Source organism: Chelonia mydas, chromosome 7 (genome assembly GCF_015237465.2).
Source record: "Chelonia mydas isolate rCheMyd1 chromosome 7, rCheMyd1.pri.v2, whole genome shotgun sequence".
Lineage (NCBI taxonomy): Eukaryota > Metazoa > Chordata > Testudines > Cheloniidae > Chelonia > Chelonia mydas.
Genome location: NC_057853.1, coordinates 50062711 through 50081083, shown reverse-complemented (window position 1 = coordinate 50081083; position 18373 = coordinate 50062711). Strand labels below are relative to the sequence as shown.

Below are 18373 nucleotides of genomic sequence, written 5' to 3'. Positions count from 1 at the left end.
GTGTTAGCCACTTACCAAAACTGAGTGAGGTGTTTTGGTTGCTAGCTCCCAATACCAAAAGGAAGGGGAAGGGTCGATGGGAAATCAGGACCCTGAGACTGACAGTCCCCAGGGGCAATGGGGAGAAGCCAATGCTCCGGGTTAGCCTGATTGACGGGGCAGGCAGGCTAATGAGGGAGTCAGGAGTGCAGAGGGTCCCATCCTCCAGGTGAACTGGGGATGCCTGAAACAGAGTGGGGCTGAGCTAAGGAGAGAGCCGGGGACCACGCTGAGCTGGGAGCAGAGCCGCGCCAGCCAAAGCCAGAGGGGCCAGAGGAGCAGCCCAGGGGGCTGGAGGCAGAGCAGCAGCAGTGTTGGGGCTGAAGCTGGGGCTGTTCGGAGCAGCATGCAGGGAGAAGCTGGAGAGAGTGAAGGTGGGTGGGACCCTGGGCAGAAGACCCAGTGCAGGGAAGAGCTGGGAGGGGGATCGTAACCCCAACGGGGGGCTGAGGCTGGGAAGAAGGTTCCTGCAACCTAGAGCCTGAGGGCGTGTGGCAACTACCGGAGCAAGTGTCCAACCCACAGCATCCCTGCAACACAGCCAGGGCCTGGGCAGGAGCCCTGGGCCATATGAGGAACAGACTGTGAACTTCCCTTACTCTCCAGAGATGGCTGGTTGTGGTGGCCCCATGCCACAGAGCAGGGTGACAGGTTTTCCTTTCACCTTTCCTGTTTTTTCCCTATTTTTTAATTGATTGCTGTTTATTAAATTGTATTTGCTTTGAACTGTATATAATGATCAGTGGGTCAGGGAAGCATCCAGTGCAGAGAGAGCACCTCAGAGTGGGGACACCCTAGCCCCTACCCGAAGTGACCACAACAAGGTTGGGGGTCGAGTCCCCCAGGAATCCTGGGCCCAGCTTTGTTGAGGTTATGAGGACTCTGCCACACATGAGAGTAGAAGGGGTGTTCTCAAGATCAGGCAGGCCTCTGGGTAAAGGGAGTGGGAGGGAGGACCCATTCCACCGGGATGGTGTATAAGCCAGGAAAGTTCCCCACAATAGCAGGATCAATCCCCTGCTTACACACAGCTGGGGGAGACCAGGACTGGGGTAGAAGGTGGCTGCCAGGGAGCCAGCTCCTCCCAGACATTAGTCCCAGCCTAACCCAGCCTCCTCCTGCCCCAGCTGCACCCCCCGCCCCCCAGGAGACCCACTCTAGGGCACCCCTTGAATTCGCCCACAAAGGTGGGCTGCAGCTTGACAGTTTGGCTTGGATGGGGGCGCCACCTGGTGGCTGTGTCAGGAACCCAGTGATTCTGGTCGACACTGGCATATGATAGCACCCAAGGGCATCAGGCGCAAGGTCTGAGTGGCTGGAAACCCCCCTCTCAACCCTCCCCCACTCCCCAGACACCTGCTGTGGCTCTGCCCCTCCCAAGCCAGCAGCCGGGCCCAGGCTCGCCCTGTCCTCCACCTCCCCCCAGCCTGGCAACGCACCTTCAGCACCTCCTGGGCAGCCAGGCCTCCAAGGAGGGCGGCCATGGGGCTCAGCTCCCCTGCGCTCACGTGGGCAAACGTCCGCACCAGCCCCTCGTCTAGCAGCTCCTGGTCTGCGGTCAGGCCTCGTGCCAGCTCCAGCAACCTCTCAGCATCCGCCTGCAGTGACGGGCACGGGTCAGGCGGGGGCGAGGCAGGACCCAGGCAGGGGCGGGGCACAGGCGCAAGTCGGGCCAAGGCTAGGGCAGGATGCAGGTGGGGGTGGGACACAGGTGCAAGTTGGGCGCAGGCGGGGATGGGGTGCAGGTGGGGGCAGGATGCAGGCAGGGGGCACGAGGCTGGGAGGTGGCTGACCCCCAGGCAAGGACCCTCCTCACCTGGGCTCTGGGCCGGGGCAGCTGTCCCATCTCGGCAGCAAAGGCGTGCAGTGCCCGGAAGGCCAGGTGCAAGCTGCGCCCTCGGTTGTCCATAGCTTTGATCTTCGGCTTGGCCAAGGCTGCGCTCAAAGGCTCCTGCAGGCAGAGATCGGAGTCTGGAGTGGCGCTGCCCAGGCAGCTGGGTACAGGCTGGGATGCACCCCCAACAGAGCAAGGCAGCTGGGCACAGGCAGGGCTAGGCTACTCTGCCCCATGACAGGCTCTTGGCATGGTGCTGCCAGGCTCTGAGAGCCATGCCAGGGCCCGGACACATGCACTGCAGCAGGACACGGTGCCAGGCACACAAATCCATGCCCCAAAGAGCTGCTGGGCTGAGACCTGGCACAGAATGGTCCCCCCACCTCCCTGAGGGACCCCGGGTGCAGATACGGGATGGGCCCGGCTGGGGGCTGTGTTACAAATGACTACCGTTCGAGCTACTGATGGGGGGCTCGTCTGCTGCCTCTGCCCTCTGCCAGGTGTGTGGGTGTGACTGGGCAAGGCCGATATGGCGTCAGAGCGCAGGGCGACCATCCGGCAGAGCTGACAGGTCTCAGTTTGTCTGTGTTTGTCTCTTGCCATCGCAGATTTGATCCTGGCCCATATAACCACTGTTCACTGCTTTGGAGTCATGTGGTGCGCCAGGAAAGGCTGGGGAACGCTAGGCAGGAAACTGGCCTTGGTCCTTACATAGCCCCCCCACCCCGCCCTATCACTGCTGCACAAACTGGTCAAGTTTTCAAATTTGCTCTTCCACCCTTGGGGCCCATGTGCGCCCGCTTGCTGCTGAGCCCGCTCCCCACTGTGCCCACCGAGCCCATTGCCCACTGAGCCTGCTGTGCCTGCTCCCCACTGCACCCACTGAGCCTGCTGTGCCCACTCCCCGCTGCACCCACTGAGCCCACTGCCCACTGCGCCCACTGCCCACTGAGTCCGCTGAGCCAGCTGCCCACTGAGCCTGCTGTGCCCACTCCCCGCTGCACCCACAGAGCCCACTCCCCACTGAGCCAGCTGCCCACTGCACCCACTGAGCCCACTGCGCCTTCTGTGCCCACTCCTCACTGTGCCCACTGAACCCACTGCCCACTGAGCCTGCTCCCCACTGCACCCACTGAGCCGGCTGCCCACTGAGCCTGCTGTGCCCACTCCCCGCTGCACCCACTGAGCCCACTCCCCACTGCGCCCGCTGCCCACTGAGCCTGCTGTGCCCACTGAGCCTGCTGCCCACTGCACCCACTGAGCCCACTGCGCCTTCTGTGCCCACTCCCCACTGTGCCCACGGAGCCTGCTGTGCCTGCTGCCCACTGAGCCTACTGTGCCCACTCCCCGCTGCACCCACTGAGCCTGCTCCCCACTGCGTCCACTGAGCCCATTGCCCACTGAGCCCACTCCCCACTGCGTCCACTGAGCCTGCTACGCCCACTCCCTGCTATGCCCACTCCCTTCTGCACTCACTGAGCCTGCTATGCCCACTCCCTGCTGCACCCGCTGAGCCTGCTGTCCACAGAGACTGCTGTGCCTGCTCCCCGCTGCGCCCACTACCTGCTGAGCCCGCTGCCCAGCGTCTCCTCAGGCCTCATCCTCCCTGGAGTTCTACTGCAGAACAGCCCCCACGCCTCAGTTCCCCATGTTAACACCACAGCAATCCCAGTTTCTAGCCATGGGAAACAGGGCTGATTCTCAGAGGGCCTGGGGCGCTGTCCACTCAGTGTCCCAGCACCCAGCCTTGGGAACACCCCACAGTGCACAGAGCCTGAGTTGGGCACCTAGGCTCTCTGTGCCAAGAATGAGGAGGCTCAGAGTGGGATTTCCAAATGCCAGTAGGTTGGGTGGGGTCTTCCGCACCAGAATGGGGTATGCTAAGCCCCACCCCTCACAGAGTTCAGCGCCTAACTCCCCAGAGCAGGGAGACATTAGGCTCAGCCTGGTGATCCATGAACGGGGAGTCCTCTGGAGTCAGGCGGCTCCATATTCAGCGGTGGGTGAGATCCACCTTGTAGCCCTGGGGTTAGTGCCCTATTCAAACCTTTCTGCTGGGGGGAGGGGGCTGGGGCTGGGATCACCCCCACCCTGGGCCCGTGCTCTAGCCATTGGGCAAGAAGTTACAAGGTGGATGGTGCCCCATCTCCTCTCCTCCAGCCAGTGTCTGGTGGGGCCCTATCTAGTGCACAGCCTCTGAGCACACTGACCGGATCGGGCCCACATGCCCCATGAGCATTGCCTCCATCTGCCTGGTTAGCAAATTGTTTGGGTGTGTTAGTGGGACGCTGAAACCCAGACGCTGGAACATGGCAGCAGTATGCCCATGCTGAGTGGAACCGGGAGCACCATTGGAGCATTGACCTGACAACATGGCGCTGACTGAGCTCAGATGCTTACAGCATTTGGTGGGAGTTTGGAGAACTGCAGCAGAGCCTAAAATTGGAACATCAGCACCAAGTCCTTTGCGAATCCAGCCCTAAGTCTCCATAAAGAGGAACAAAGAGGATGAGAGAATTACAAACCAGTCAGCCTCACTTTGCTCCTTGGAGCAAATGAACAAACCAGCCCGTAGTGAGCACACCCGGGATGATCAGGGCTAAGGCATCACCAGCAAGGATTGGTCAAGAACAAATCATGGCAAACCAGCCTTCCTGCTTCGTCGGGGTTCCTGGCCCAGTGGACAAGAGGGGAGCAGTAGAACTGATGTATCTTGACTTTAGTAAGACTTTTGACCCAGTCCCCCAAGACATTCTCATAAGCGAACTAGGAGAATGTGGTCTAGATCAGGGGTGGGAAAACTTTTTGACCCAAGGTCCACATCTGGGTGGGGAAATTGCATGCAGGGCCAAGAATGTAGGGCTGGGGCAGGGGGTTGGGGTGCAGGAGGGGTGTGGAAGGGGGCTCAGGACAGGGGGTTGGGGTGCAGCAGGGGGTTCAAGGTGGGGGGGTTAGAGTGCGGGGTGCAGGAGGGGTTCAGGGTGCAGACTCCGGCCCAGCGCCGCTTACCTTGAGCAGCTCGGGGGTGGCAGCGGTGCGCAGATGGGCTAAGACAGGCTCCCTGCCTGCCCTGGCCCCGTGCTGCTCCTGGAAGCGGCCAGCGCCATGTCCCTGCGGCCCCTGAGGGAGGCAGGGCAGAGGGCTCCGCATGCTGCCCTCGCCTGCGAGCCGGATCCAAAGCCCTGGTGGGCCGGATGCGGCCCGCAGGCTGTAGTTTGCCCACCCTTGGTCTAGATGAAACTACTATAATGTGGGTGCACAATTGGCTGAAAAGCCATTCTCAAAGAGTAAAAAGAAAAGGAGTACTTGTGGCACCTTAGAGACTAACCAAATAAATTGGTTAGTCTCTAAGGTGCCACAAGTACTCCTTTTCTTTTTGCTAATACAGACTAACACGGCTGTTACTCTGAAACCTCTCAAAGAGTAGTTATACTGGGAGGGTGCATCTAGTGGGGTCCTGCAAGGGTCAGTCCTGCAACTAGTACTATTCAATGTTTTCATTAATAACGGATAATGGAGTTGTGACGTTATTAATATGAACTTGGACCGTATAGATCATTGTTGCCACCACTGTTACATATTTGCAGCAAATATTGTACAAAGATTGTCATGTAAGGTGACTATGGAAAGGTTATAATTTGCTGGGTATAATTATGCTATCTGAATGTGTGTATCATTTTTGTAGTTGAATTTATGAATATTGGCTATGTACTTGTATATCAATGTGTTTTGATTCTAAGTAGCCTCAGTGAAGCATTTGGTCAGCTTCTTGAGAAAGGACTATTCCCAGTGAGTGCCCAATCAAGAAACACTTAACTGACACTGGACTTTGGGAGACGCCAATCCACATCTGAGCTTTCCTGGGAACTTTCAAACTAACACGTAACCAATGGCGTTGGCCTGCAAACTGAGTCATGCAAGGACATGTGACTTGCCCATGTGACTCCAGACTCCATCTCGCTACTGTGATTTTCCACAGTCAGAACAAAGGGGTGTCCTTCCATGGGAAGGGACTACAAAAGGAAGCTGCACCTCCTCCATCTTGTCTTTAATCCTGGTTCTGACCTTTGGAGGGACTTCGCTACAAACTGAAGCTCTGAACAAAGGTCTGAATGACCCATCCCAGCTGTGGATGTACTCCAGAGACTTGATTTGAACCTGCAGCTTATTCCATCACTGCTACAAGCCTGAACCAAGAACTTTGCCATTACTGTATGTAATTGATTCCATTTAACCAATTCTAGCTCTCATCTATATCTTTTTCCTTTTATGAATAAACCTTTCGATTTTAGATTCTAAAGGATTGGCAACAGTGTGATTTGTGGGTAAGATCTGATTTATATATTGACCTGGATCTGGGGTTTGGTCCTTTAGGATCGAGAGAACCTTTTTTCTTGTACTGGGGTATTGGTTTTCATAACCATTCGTCCCCATAATGAGTGGCACTGATGGGGATACTGGAAAACTGGAGTGTCTAAGGGAATTGCTTGTATGACTTATGGTTAGCTAGTGGGGTAAAACCAAAGTCCTCTCTGTCTGTCTGGTTTGGTTTGCCTTAGAAGTGGAGAAACCCCAGCTTTGGGCTGTAACTGCCCTGCTCTAAGCAATTTGTCCTGAGGAGTGGCACTGGGGCAGTGAAAGGGAGCCTGCCAGGGAGGGAGATTGGTGCCTGGAAGGGAAAAGGCCTGTAGTGGCTTGGCCGGAGGCTGAGTCACCAAGAGGCAGCAGCAGCTTGGGTTGCCGCAGACCCGGCAACAGAGACAGAGGGAGGGAGGGCCTGCGACTGCGGGAAGAGGCTCCACCTGGCAAGCTATACCCCAGTGACCAGGGGAGGGGCCAGTCCAGTGAAGCCCCCATCATGGGAACGAGACATTTTACCACGTTCAACTTACTCACAGGCCTGATGATTAACAGTGGGTGGGGATGGACGCCAACCTCCTAGGGCTGCCTGCCTGACACTGGGCACTTCACCCCTGAACAAGAGCATCCACACAGGGGTTCGGGGCAGTGCATCCCCACAGCGTGGCATGGCTTCACACCTTTAGTGTTACACCTTAGAGACATACCCTCAGTCAGTTCCTTTAGTTTCACAGGCTTTCCCTGGGATTCCATGGCATGCCCACAGCAGGCGCCACCCCTGCAGCTCCCATTGGTCACAGTTCCCGGTCAATGGGAGCTGTGGGGGCAGCGCTTGGGGTGGGGGTAGCGTGCGGAGCCCCCTGGCTTCCCCTACATGTAGGAGCTGGATGGGGGACATGCTGCTGCTTCTGGGAGCCACGCGGAGTGGTGCAAGCCCCCGACCCCACTCCCCGGCTGGAGCGCCGGAGTGGGGCAAGCCCCAGACCCTGCTGCCCGGTGGGAGCTCGTGGGCTGAATTAAAAAGTCTGGAGGGCTCGATGCGGCCCCTGGGCCGTTGTTTACCCACCCCGCATTAGCATCTCCCTGTTAAGACCCAGTGCTCTACATGCCCCACTAACAGCTATACGGGTGAAACCAGACAATCTCTATGGAATGAACTCACACAGGAAAAAGACAAAAGGACAAAAACATGCCATCTGCCACCTGTGGGTGAACACGTCTCACACAGCGATCACTCCACGTCTGACCTCTCAGTCCTCGGCCACACAGGAAACCTGCACAACTCCTTCAAAAGATGAGCCTGGGAGCTTATGTTCATAACTTTGCTAGACACTAAAAATTGTGGTCTTAATAAAGACACTGGATTTATAGCTTATTACAACAATCCTCTCTCCCTTTGTGTCCTGTGACTACAGGGGTGTTATTGGGCCACTCTACATTAAATGGTTCCTTACAATATGTGTAACTACTTAACGCTAAAACTATCTGTTCAGTCTTATATGTAGCCAGGACACTCTCAGTAGGTTTCCAGAGCTGAAGAAGAGCTCTGTGTGGCTTGAAAGCTTGTCTCTCTCCCCAGCAGAAGTTGGTCCAATCAAAGCTATTCCCTCACCCACCTCATGTCTCTAATATGCTGGGACTGACACAGCCACTGCAAACATAGTGGAGAGACAGCATTTTAGTTTCTCCAAAAGGCAGCCAATACAAAGGAGTAACAGCATAATTCACCGTAAAAATCCTTGCTTTCAGCAGTAGAGCAGTAAACTTGTCAGAATGATACTGAAATGTATCATAACACAATATGTAGCATATATAAATAGCTATTAAATTACAGGTTTCAGAGTAACAGCCGTGTTAGTCTGTATTCACAAAAAGGAAAGGAGTACTTGTGGCACCTTAGAGACTAACCAATTTATTTGAGCATGAGCTTTTGTGAGCTACAGCTCACTTCATCGGATGTGCATCGATAGTGTAAACAATTCAGCAGAAAAATCAACATTTAGGTATGCAGTAAAATGAAATAACAAGAGTAAAGTGTTAGTGTGCATGCCAGTGTCTGCAGGACGGGGGTACTACTTATAGAAATAAGGATTTTAGTTTTCAGTGAGGACGGGAAAGGGAACATATGTTCCTGGAAGTCCCAAATGGAATTGGATGTTATAGGAATTTACGCCCTTTTTTGGTCTATGGTGTCTTTGCAAGAGGGAACAGAGAAAGTACAAAGTTAGTGCAACCGAAAGGCTCAAGAACAAAAAGGTAAAATACAAGCCCCCCAAACCGATGTATTTAGTTCATTTAATTCCATGACTTTCAGGTGTAAAACTTGTGATTTTTGAACACTCGTGGCTGCCGATCGCATACCTCTCTCCAGTAACAATGGCAGTAGCAATTTGCCTTTTCAGAAGGGCTTCATACATGATAGTGTAATGCCCTTTGAGACAAATTTTTAAAAGGTAGGTAGGCAGCCAGTGGGATTTTCAAAAGCACCAAGATGCTCTTACCCTTTAAAGATCTGGCCTGGGGTGAATATTTGGGAGCCGAGTGCTACACACCCGCAGAGATGTGAAGAAGCCCCAGGGGGGTGGCTAGAGAAGCAAAGGAACAGTTGACAAGGCAATCCCCATTGGTGGATCAAAGGAAAGGGAAGAGGTTTGACACCCAAGCAGGAAGTCACCCAGCCTTGATGTCCTGAGCCCAAAGAATTAACGTGTGGATTAAAACAAAGGAGAAAAGGATGAAATTTAAAATTAAAACCTAATGTCGCCATACAGACAGGAAGTGCTGTCCCAGAAACACCATGAGCTGTAACTGCTGAAGGTTAACAGCTTGGCTTAACAGTGAAATCCTTGCTGATCTTAAACACAAAAAAGAAGCTTACAAGAAGTGGAAGATTGGACAAATGACCAGGGAGGAGTATAAAAATATCGCTCAGGCATGCAGGAGTGATATCAGGAAGGCCAAATCACACTTGGAGCTGCAGCTAGCAAGAGATGCTAAGAGTAACAAGAAGGGTTTCTTCAGGTTTGTTAGCAACAAGAAGAAAGTCAAGGAAAGGGTGGGCCCCTTACTGAATGAGGGAGGCAAATAGTGACAGAGGATGTGGAAAAAGCTAATGTACTCAATGCTTTTTTCGTCTCTGTCTTCACGAACAAGGTCAGCTCCCAGACTACTGCACTCGGCAGCACAGCATGGGGAGGAGGTGACCAGCCCTCTGTGGAGAAAGAAGTGGTTCGGGACTATTTAGAAAAGCTGGACGTGCACAAGTCCATGGGGCCAGATGCGTTGCATCTGAGAGTGCTAAAGGAGTTGGCGGATGTGATTGCAGAGCCATTGGCCATGATCTTTGAAAACTCATGGCGATCGGGGGAGGTCCCGGACTACTGGAAAAAGGCTAATGTAGTGCCCATCTTTAAAAAAGGGAAGAAGGAGGATCCTGGGAACTACAGGCCAGTCAGCCTCACCTCAGTCCCTGGAAAAATCATGGAGCAGGTCCTCAAGGAATCAATTCTGAAGCACTTAGAGGAGAGGAAAGTGATCAGGAACAGTCAGCATGGATTCACCAAGGGCAAGTCATGCCTGACTAATCTAATTGCCTTCTATAACGAGATAACTGGTTCTGTGGATGAAGGGAAAGCAGTAGATGTGTTGTTCCTTGACTTTTGCAAAGCTTTTGACATGGTCTCCCACAGTATTCTTGCCAGCAAGTTAAAGAAGTATGGGCTGGATGAATGGACTATAAGGTGGATAGAAAGCTGGCTAGATCGTCGGGCTCAATGGGTAGTGATCAATGGCTCCATGTCTAGGGGCACTCCACTTGATACCAGCTGCCAACAAAGGTCAGTCCTGGGGCCGGTTTTGTTCAATATCTTCATAAATGATCTGGAGGATGGTGTGGATTGCACCCTCAGCAAGTTTGCAGATGACACTAAACTGGGAAGAGAGATAGATACGCTGGAGGGTAGGGATAGGCTACAGAGTGACCTAGACAAATTGGAGGATTGGGCCAAAAGAAATCTGATGAGGTTCAACGAGGACAAGTGCAGAGTCCTGCACTTAGGACAGAAGAATCCCATGCACCGCTATAGACTAGGGACCGAATGGCTCGGCAGCAGTTCTGCAGAAAAGGACCTAGGGGTTACAGTGGACGAGAAGCTGGATATGAGTCAACAGTGTGCCCTTGTTGCCAAGAAGGCCAAAGGCATTTTGGGATGTATATGTAGGGGCATTGCCAGCAGATCGAGGGATGTGATCGTTCCCCTCTATTCGACATTAGAGAGGCCTCATCTGGAGTACTGTGTCCAGTTTTGGGCCCCACACTACAAGAAGGACGTGGAAAAATTGGAGAGAGTCCAGCGAAGGGCAACAAAAATGATTAGGGGACTGGAACACATGACTTATGAGGAGAGGCTGAGGGAACTGGGATTGTTTAGTCTGCAGAAGAGAAGAATGAGGGGGGATTTGATAGCTGCTTTCAACTACCTGAAAGGGGGTTCCAAAGAGGATGGATCTAGAGTATTCTCAGTGGTAGAAGAGGACAGGACAAGGAGTAATGGTCTCAAGTTGCAGGGGGGAGATTTAGGTTGAATATTAGGAAAAACTTTTTCACTAGGAGGGTGGTGAAACACTGGAATCCGTTACCTAGGGAGGTGGTGGAATCTCCTTCCTTAGAAGTTTTTAAGGTCAGGCTTGACAAAGCCCTGGCTGGGATGATTTAGTTGGGGATCGGTCCTGCTTTGAGCAGGTGGTTGGACTAGATGACCTCCTGAGGTCCCTTCCAACCCTGATATTCTATGATTCTAAGGTACTAGCGACATATAGTGCATGGCTACACTGGAAACTTCAAAGTGCTATCGCGGGAATGCTCTCATGGCAGCGCTTTGAAGTGCGAGTCTGGTACTTCACCTCCATGAGGGGATTAGCTCTGAGCCCTGGGAGAGCGGCTCCAGCGCTCAGAGCCTGTCTACACTAGCGCTCAGGGGGGTGATTTTTCATACCCCTAAGCCAGCAAGTTGGAGTGCTATAAAATGTAAGTGTAGACAAGCCCATAGTCAGTGATTTGCTCTCAAGTGGCAGTGCCACCTGCCAGCCCCCCAGTAAGGATGACCCACAATGAAGTGCCAAGGGAAATCAGGGCAACATTTTCAAATAAAGAATGGCCAGGAGTGATACTAGCCTAGCAGTGGCAGGCGCCAGAGCAGGAACGAGAACAGCAGCCAAGGCAAATTTGCGATGGACGTTCTGCAGAAAGGGAAGCTGAGCCGGAATTCCCGTATGCACTAAACCATGGCTGACAACTGTCACTTTTGTGGGGCAAAATACAGCACTGAACGGAGTCTCCCTCAGCCACCCAGCACATCCCAGAGGCTGGGACAGAGCTGCCTTGGCTAGGCAGCACTGCCCTGGGAGACAGGTGCTGAGCTGCACTGTCCTGGCAGAGGAAACAAAAAGCCCCTCTGCCCCCCTGTGATACATGAAGGGGGGGAAAGAGGTAGCTCCCTTTGATGGACATCCAGCCAGCCAGTTAGCTGTAAAATCCCTCTTGGTCTGTTCTCTGCTTGCTTTACCTGTAAAGGGTTAACAAGCCCACAGGTAAAAGAAAAGAAGTGGGCACCTGACCAAAAGAGCCAATGGGAAGGCTAGAACTTTTTAAAATTGGGAAAGAAACTTTCCCTTTGTCTGTTGTTCTCTGGGCTGCAGGGATGGAGCAGCAATGCTGTAAGAAGCTTAAGCCAGGTATGATTATAGATTATCAATTCATACCTCGAACCTACTTATCTGAAGCCTCAGATGTGTAAGTAAAATTAAGGAATGTTGAAAAAGAAGAGATTAGGGTTATTTCGTTTATTTCTTATTGGCTTGTAGACTCCTCTGTGCTAACCCCAGATGCTTTTGTTTGCTTGTAACCTTTAAGATGAATGCCCCAAGAAAGCTATTTTGGGTGCTTAATTTTTGGAATTGCTCTTTTAAAATCTAGCAAAAGCCTAAGTTCCAGATGTATTTTCTTTCTTTTTGTTTTTAATAAAATGTACCTTTTTTAAGAACAGGATTGGATTTTTGGTGTCCTAAGAGATTTGTGCATATGTTGTTTGACTAGCTGGTGGCAACAGCTAATTTCCTTTGTTTCCTTTCTCAGCTCTTCCCTGGAGGCAGTGGGTGGGTGAAGGGGCTTGAGAGTACCCCACAGGGAAGAATTCCCAAGAGCTTCCTTCCTGGGTCCAAGGGGGTTTTTTGCATTTGGGTGGTGGCAGCATTTACCAAGCCAAGGTCAGAGAAAAGCAGTAACCTTGGGAGTTTAATACAAGCGTGGAGTGGCAAGTATTAAATTTTAGAATCCTTGCGGGCCCCGCACTTTCTGCACTCGGAGTGATAGCATGGGGATTCAGCCTTGACACCTCCACACTGCAAACGCCCCCCTCCCCTGGGGTAATTGTTACCCCTTCTGCCCCAAGCTAGCAGTACCCCAGCTCCTACCCCCAGCCCTGATTTGGCCCCTGTTCCACCTCTGCCTCTGGCAGTTTGCCCCTCCTGTGCAGTCAGTTTGGCCGCAGCCTGGCCCTCTCCCCCCCCTCAATTTTCCCCCTCCAGCCCTAGGGAACAGGAGGTCCCGTAGGGGGGCAGCACGAGGCCAGTGGCTCCAGCAGACGTTACTGAGCATCCACAAGGACATGTTTGGTCCAAGCAAAGCAGCAAATTCTGATGGGCAGCAGTTTGTAACACTGCACCAGTTTGTGGGGTGGGGGCCCAGACAGTCGTGGGAGCAGAGTGGGGGGCCCAGCCAGTCACAGGGGAGGAAACTGCGGGGGGGTGAGCAGGGAGCCTGGCCAGCTGTGGGGGCCTAGGGGGAGGGATGCAGAGTAGTGGGGCTCAGCCAACTGCAGAGGGGCCCTGATGGGGGGGTGGGGGCAGTCGGTTGGGGACATACTCACGTAGGAATGCAGCTGTGGCACCTTCACCTGGGTGATGACTCCGCCGCGCTGGTACGGGGCAAAGAAGGCCGTGTCCCCAATCTCCAGCATGAACTCATCTGGGGAAGGCAGTGCCTGGGTGAGGGAGGCCCTGAGTCCCCACACCTCCTCCCCAGTTGTGTAAGCCTGTGGCAGCTGGGCACGGCCTGTGGGTAAAGGGCGTCTCTGCCATCTCGGCCTGGCCCAGGGACCCTCACCATGACCCGACCCAGAGCCAGGAGCCCAAGGCCAGCCTAGCCCTGGCACAGGCCCTGGCCGCAGGGGACTCACAAGGGCCCAGGTGGGCACACGGTGGGTTGGACGGAGCCCAGCAGCCCCCACCTGGGGCTGGGCTGAAAGCAGGGAGCCAGCGGGGAAGCCCTCATCCCTCTCTGCCCCCATCGGAGAGGTGGGGCTCAGTGACTTTCAGTGAAAAACTACATTCCAGCCCCCATTGCAGCAGCCTCCCCACAGAGCAGGGTCCCCAAAATGCTGCCCTGCCCTTTGCCCCCAGAGTGGGGTCCCTCCCAATGCTCTCCTGCCCCCAGGCCCTCAGAACAGGATCCCCCAATGCTCCCCGGCCCTGGGATCCCCACCCCTATGCTCTCCTGGCCCCAGCCAGTGGGGGCTCACCCAGAACATGGATGGCACGGGGCTTGCAGCCATTCAGCTGGCTCATGCCCTCCACATCCGAGAATGTCACAAAGTCGCCATCTGCAAAGCCATGGCCGTAGCCCTGCCCGTCCCTGCAGGTCACCACCCCAGGCGTGCCCTGGGGAGAGAGAAGGGGTCAGCAACCCCACTTGGGCCACATGGCAAGCGGGTTACAGGAGGAAGGGTACCTTGGGGCATCCCAAGTAGTGGGAGGGGGTGAGAAGGTGGGAATTTTTGTAATATTTTTACGAAGCCCATGTGTGCCTCAGTTTCCCCATATGTTGCATTGTTCCCCAGGGTGGAAAAGGCTTGTATGCTCTCAGGGGTGGAGGTGGGCCATGGATGTGTGGACGTTGCCTAGAGGGGACACATGGACATGTGGGCATCACCAGGGAGTCTCACGGGTGTGTGGGCATCACCCAGTGGTCTAAGCCAGGGGGCGGCAGTCACTGAGGACTGGCCGAGGCCGACTTGTACAATGGAGACACCGAGGAAACAGTGGCAGAACCAGTCACTAGGACAGGGACCCACAGTGCCCCACAGCCCAGAGGGAGCGTGATTCCACAGCTCCGAAGGGATGCTGGGCACAGAGCTCGTCTGAGAGCGAAGGCCTGGGGGGTTGCCCTGGCAGAAGCCGGGGCTCTCACCTGAAAGCAGCTGAGCATGGGCCCATCACAGCTTGGTCAGCTTGTCATGGCACTGGCTTGGCCAGGATGGGCAAGGGATGAACTCCTGCCTCTCGGGGATCACTCTGTGGTGCCCGGGTGACTCCTGGCTGGGGGCCCGGGCTCTGAGGGGGGAGACCAAGCTTCCCCAGGTGCCCGGCGGAGGCCCCAGCAAAGGCGCTTGGCCTGGCTGTACCTGCGAGATGTGCTGGACATAGGCACAGACGGGCTCAGCCTCCGAGGGTTCGTAGACCACGAAGTCCTCCCCGAAGTCACAGAACAGCTGCCTAGAGGCAGGAATGGGCTGGGTCATCACCCCTGACCAGTGCACCTCCCTCCCCACAGCATCCCCTGCTGGGAGAGGCTGGGGACTGGAGTAGCTGAGGGCTCCTCACATAGCCACTGTCCCTACCCACCCCCCGCACAGCAGCCCCTGCTGGGAGAGGCTGGGGCTGAAGTAGCCGGAGGCTCCCCCTACAGCCAGGGCTCCTGCCCTACCCCACAGCACCCCCTGCTGCAGAGCATCTGGCGTGCGCGTGTCACAGCAGTGCAGGTAGCATCTTACGCTTACCCGGCCAGCCCCTTGGTGTCGGCTAGGATGAAGCGGATGCTGCGGGCATGGCAGATGTCGCTGACGCGGAGCTGTTCCTCCAGGGGTGAGTTGCTCAGAACCACAACCTGAGCCAAGACCCAGAGTTAGTGCAAGCGGGATCTGGCTTGGGGGTGGCTGTGCCCCTGGGAAGCCTGGGATGAGGCCCCCAAATCCAGTGCCACGCCCCCTGGGCTGGCATGTTTCCCTTATGCTGCTTCACAGCCACTCAACTGGCTTTGGCATTAGCTAGATGGGAACTTCACTCCCCCTCCCAGCCAGCTGGGTCAGTCCCAGCCAGCTGGGTCAGTGTGCTGCAGGCCCACAAGGGGGCGATCACACGGTGGTTTGTGTAGGCTCTATGTAAACACCTGGATTGTTCTTTGCCGGGAGAAGCAGTTCCAAAATTGCTTGTTTAGGAACTCAGAAAGCTACAGCCAGCCCTCAGCTGGGACCCCCCACAAGACTCCCTGCCACCCCGGCCTCAGATGGGATCACTCCCCAGACTCCCCACCCCCTCAGGCTCAGCTTAGGGTTGCCAACATTTGAATCACACAAAACCAAACACCCTTGCCCCACTCGCTGCCCACCCCTTCCCTGAAGCCCTGCTCCTGCCCCACCTCTCCTCTGACACCCCACCTCCTGCTCACTCCATCCCCCCTCCCTCTATTGCTCGCTTTCCCCACCCCTCACTTACTTTTACTGGGCTGTGGCAGGGGGTTGGGGTGTGGGAGGAGGTGAGGGCTCCGGCTCGGGGGTGCCAGCTTGGAGGTGGGGCTGGTGATGAGGGGTTTGGGGTGCAGGAAGGCACTGAGACCTGGGGCAGGGGGTTGGGACACAGGAGAGGGTTCAGGGTGCAGGCTCCAGGCAGCGTGGACCTCAGGCAGCTCCCGGAAACGGTTGGCATGTCCCTCAGCTCCTAGGTGCTGGGGAAGCCACAGCGTACTGACTCCACCCACAGGCACTGCCCCATGGTTCCTGGCCAATGGGAGCTACAGAGCCAGCACTCGGGGTGGGGGCAGAGTGCGGAGCCCCCATGGCCACCCCTGTGCCTAGTTGCTGAACATGCCAGCCACTTTCAGGAGCCATGCAGAGCCAGGTAGGGAGCCTGCCAGCCCCGCGCCAACCGCACTTTTAATGATCCGATCAGTGGTGCCAACCAGAATCACCAGGGTCTCTTTTCAACCGGACCTTCCAGTCAAAAAACGGATGCTTGGCAACCCTAGCTCAGCTGGGACCCCACCCCAGACTGCCCTCAAACCCCGCCCCCCCGCCTGGGCTCCCACCACCCTCGGACTCTGCTGCAGATCCCAAACCCCCACCCCGGACTTGGGCTGGTTATGCTGGCTGTTTCCAGAAGCTGAGTGACACCTGCCAAGCCTCAGCTCCCAGCTGCCCCACACCGGCAGCCTGGACCCAGCTCCTGCCTGCTTGAGGCCCCTGCAAGCCCTTAGGTGTTGGTGCCCGAGCCACGGCCCCTCCTCACCTGGAAGGCTGCCAGGAAGCTCTCAGACAGCTCCCTGGTGTATGCTGTCACAGGCACGTAGCTGTTGAGCTCTGCCAGGTGCTGCTGGGAGGCCACAGCTCGGTTCCGGCCCACATCGCTCTCAGACAGGAAGAACTGCAGAGACAGCCCTACATGAGGGGTGCCCCTGGCCTCCTTACCAATGGGCTGAGCTTTGGCCACATGGCACACAGCCCCCTCGTGCCTCCCCAGTCGCAGTGCTTGCCTGGGCACCACCAGGGCACCCACCCATTGCTTCAGGGGACATTAGCAGCCAGCCTTGAGAATCAGAGCTGCCCAGGCTGCCCATGGCACTGCAGCCTCGGCTCCCCACACCTTCAGCAAGCACTCTGGAGAGCGGGGCTGGTGCAGGGGGAGTCCTTACAGAGAAGAGGCCAGGAGATTTAGGGAGAGGGCTCCCCACAACCAGATCTCTCCTTTGCACAGCACCAGCCCTCCCCCAGCCCAGGCTGTTTGAAAAGCCAGAGAAATCCCCAGGCAGAAACTGACCCTGAGCTGCACAGTGCTACGGCCGAGCGCCCCAAGCAGGGACTGAAGGGAAAACCCAGCCTTGCTGCTGCGAGGATCCCCAAACTAAGCACTTGAACCTGATCATGAGGTTAAACTGAACGATACCCAAGGGCTGGGTCTGAGCCAGCCTGCACCCACCCCGACCAGGAGAGAGAGTAATAATCACATGGGTAATTAAAAATCCCTTTCTTCGGGCCTGCCCCACCCCAGCCAGGTCAAAGCGGGCTGGCAGCGCAGAGCCAGGAGGGAATGGGGCAAACTGCGGCCCCACACCTATGCAGGGCTGGATCTTCTTGGCTTTCCACTGTACATGGGAGAACCAGGCGCTGCGGATGGGACTGATGGAAGCACTAGGCTTAATGCGGCTTCTGTCAGGTTTGGGGGACAGCTGCAGGGAGTCAGCAGGTGAGGCTATCACTGAGCACTCCGGTAATTACTGCTGCCAATTGCAGAGCAGGGCAGAGCTACTATGGAGAAATGCCTGTCACTAGTTGTGGTGCAATTCTCGTCAGAAGCTGAGTCCCAGAGCAGTTCCTGAGAGGCAGCTGCTGCCGATAGGTTGGCACCATGCAAGTAGATGGGCATGCTTGGGCCCTGGCAGCATCCCAGCCCCAGAATGCAGGGTGAAAACAGACCAGTCAAGGCTGGGAGGTACATGCCCCCAGGGAGGAAGGACCCCAAGCCCTGCCCCCGACCACCTCAGGTACCTGCGAGGAGAGGTCACTCCATTGGGTGTTGCCCAGGTCGTGCACAGTGACGGATTTCACCCCAGCCAGGATGATGTTCTTGGCAATCTCCACACCCAGACCCTTCATCCCTGACACCAGCACAGTGGTTTTTGCCAGCCTCTGCATGGCTTCATGACCCAGCACGTAGCTATGGGGCAAGCACAGTAGGCGTGTGGGGGAGAGAACATGCAGCTGGCACAGCCCCTACTCCACCATGTCCCCGCCACACCACTGCCCCTGGCCCCGCCCCCACCACAGCCCTGTCGCGCTGGCCCTGACCCCTCCCCCTGTCACGCCCACACTGGGGCACTGCACCTGGCATGCTCCTTGGCTGACCCCAGGTGCCCCCTGCCATGCTGACTGATCTCCAGGCCCAGCACTCACAGCTGCCGCGAGTACAGGCCCTCGTCGATCTCGCCCAGGCTGTTGGAGCGCCTCATGCTGCTTCTGCCCAGTGCAGACATGGGTGAGGTGGGTACAGCTGTGCCCAGCCCTGCGTGAGAAAAGAACCAGGCTGGGAGCCAGG

The 18373-nt window shown here is 55.8% G+C and overlaps 1 protein-coding gene across 1 annotated transcript in view; it reads right to left on the bottom strand.

Moving 5' to 3' along the window:
- Nucleotides 1-18373, bottom strand: part of UBA7 (ubiquitin like modifier activating enzyme 7) — a 42076-nt gene that overhangs the window by 22026 nt on the left and 1677 nt on the right. Inside the window, 9 exon segments of the mRNA XM_043551114.1 lie at nt 1479-1637; nt 1856-1990; nt 13159-13256; nt 13810-13948; nt 14692-14782; nt 15067-15173; nt 16571-16705; nt 17827-17995; nt 18232-18340. Coding sequence (XP_043407049.1) covers nt 1479-1637; nt 1856-1990; nt 13159-13256; nt 13810-13948; nt 14692-14782; nt 15067-15173; nt 16571-16705; nt 17827-17995; nt 18232-18311 — 1113 coding nt within the window. The 5' untranslated portion in view covers nt 18312-18340.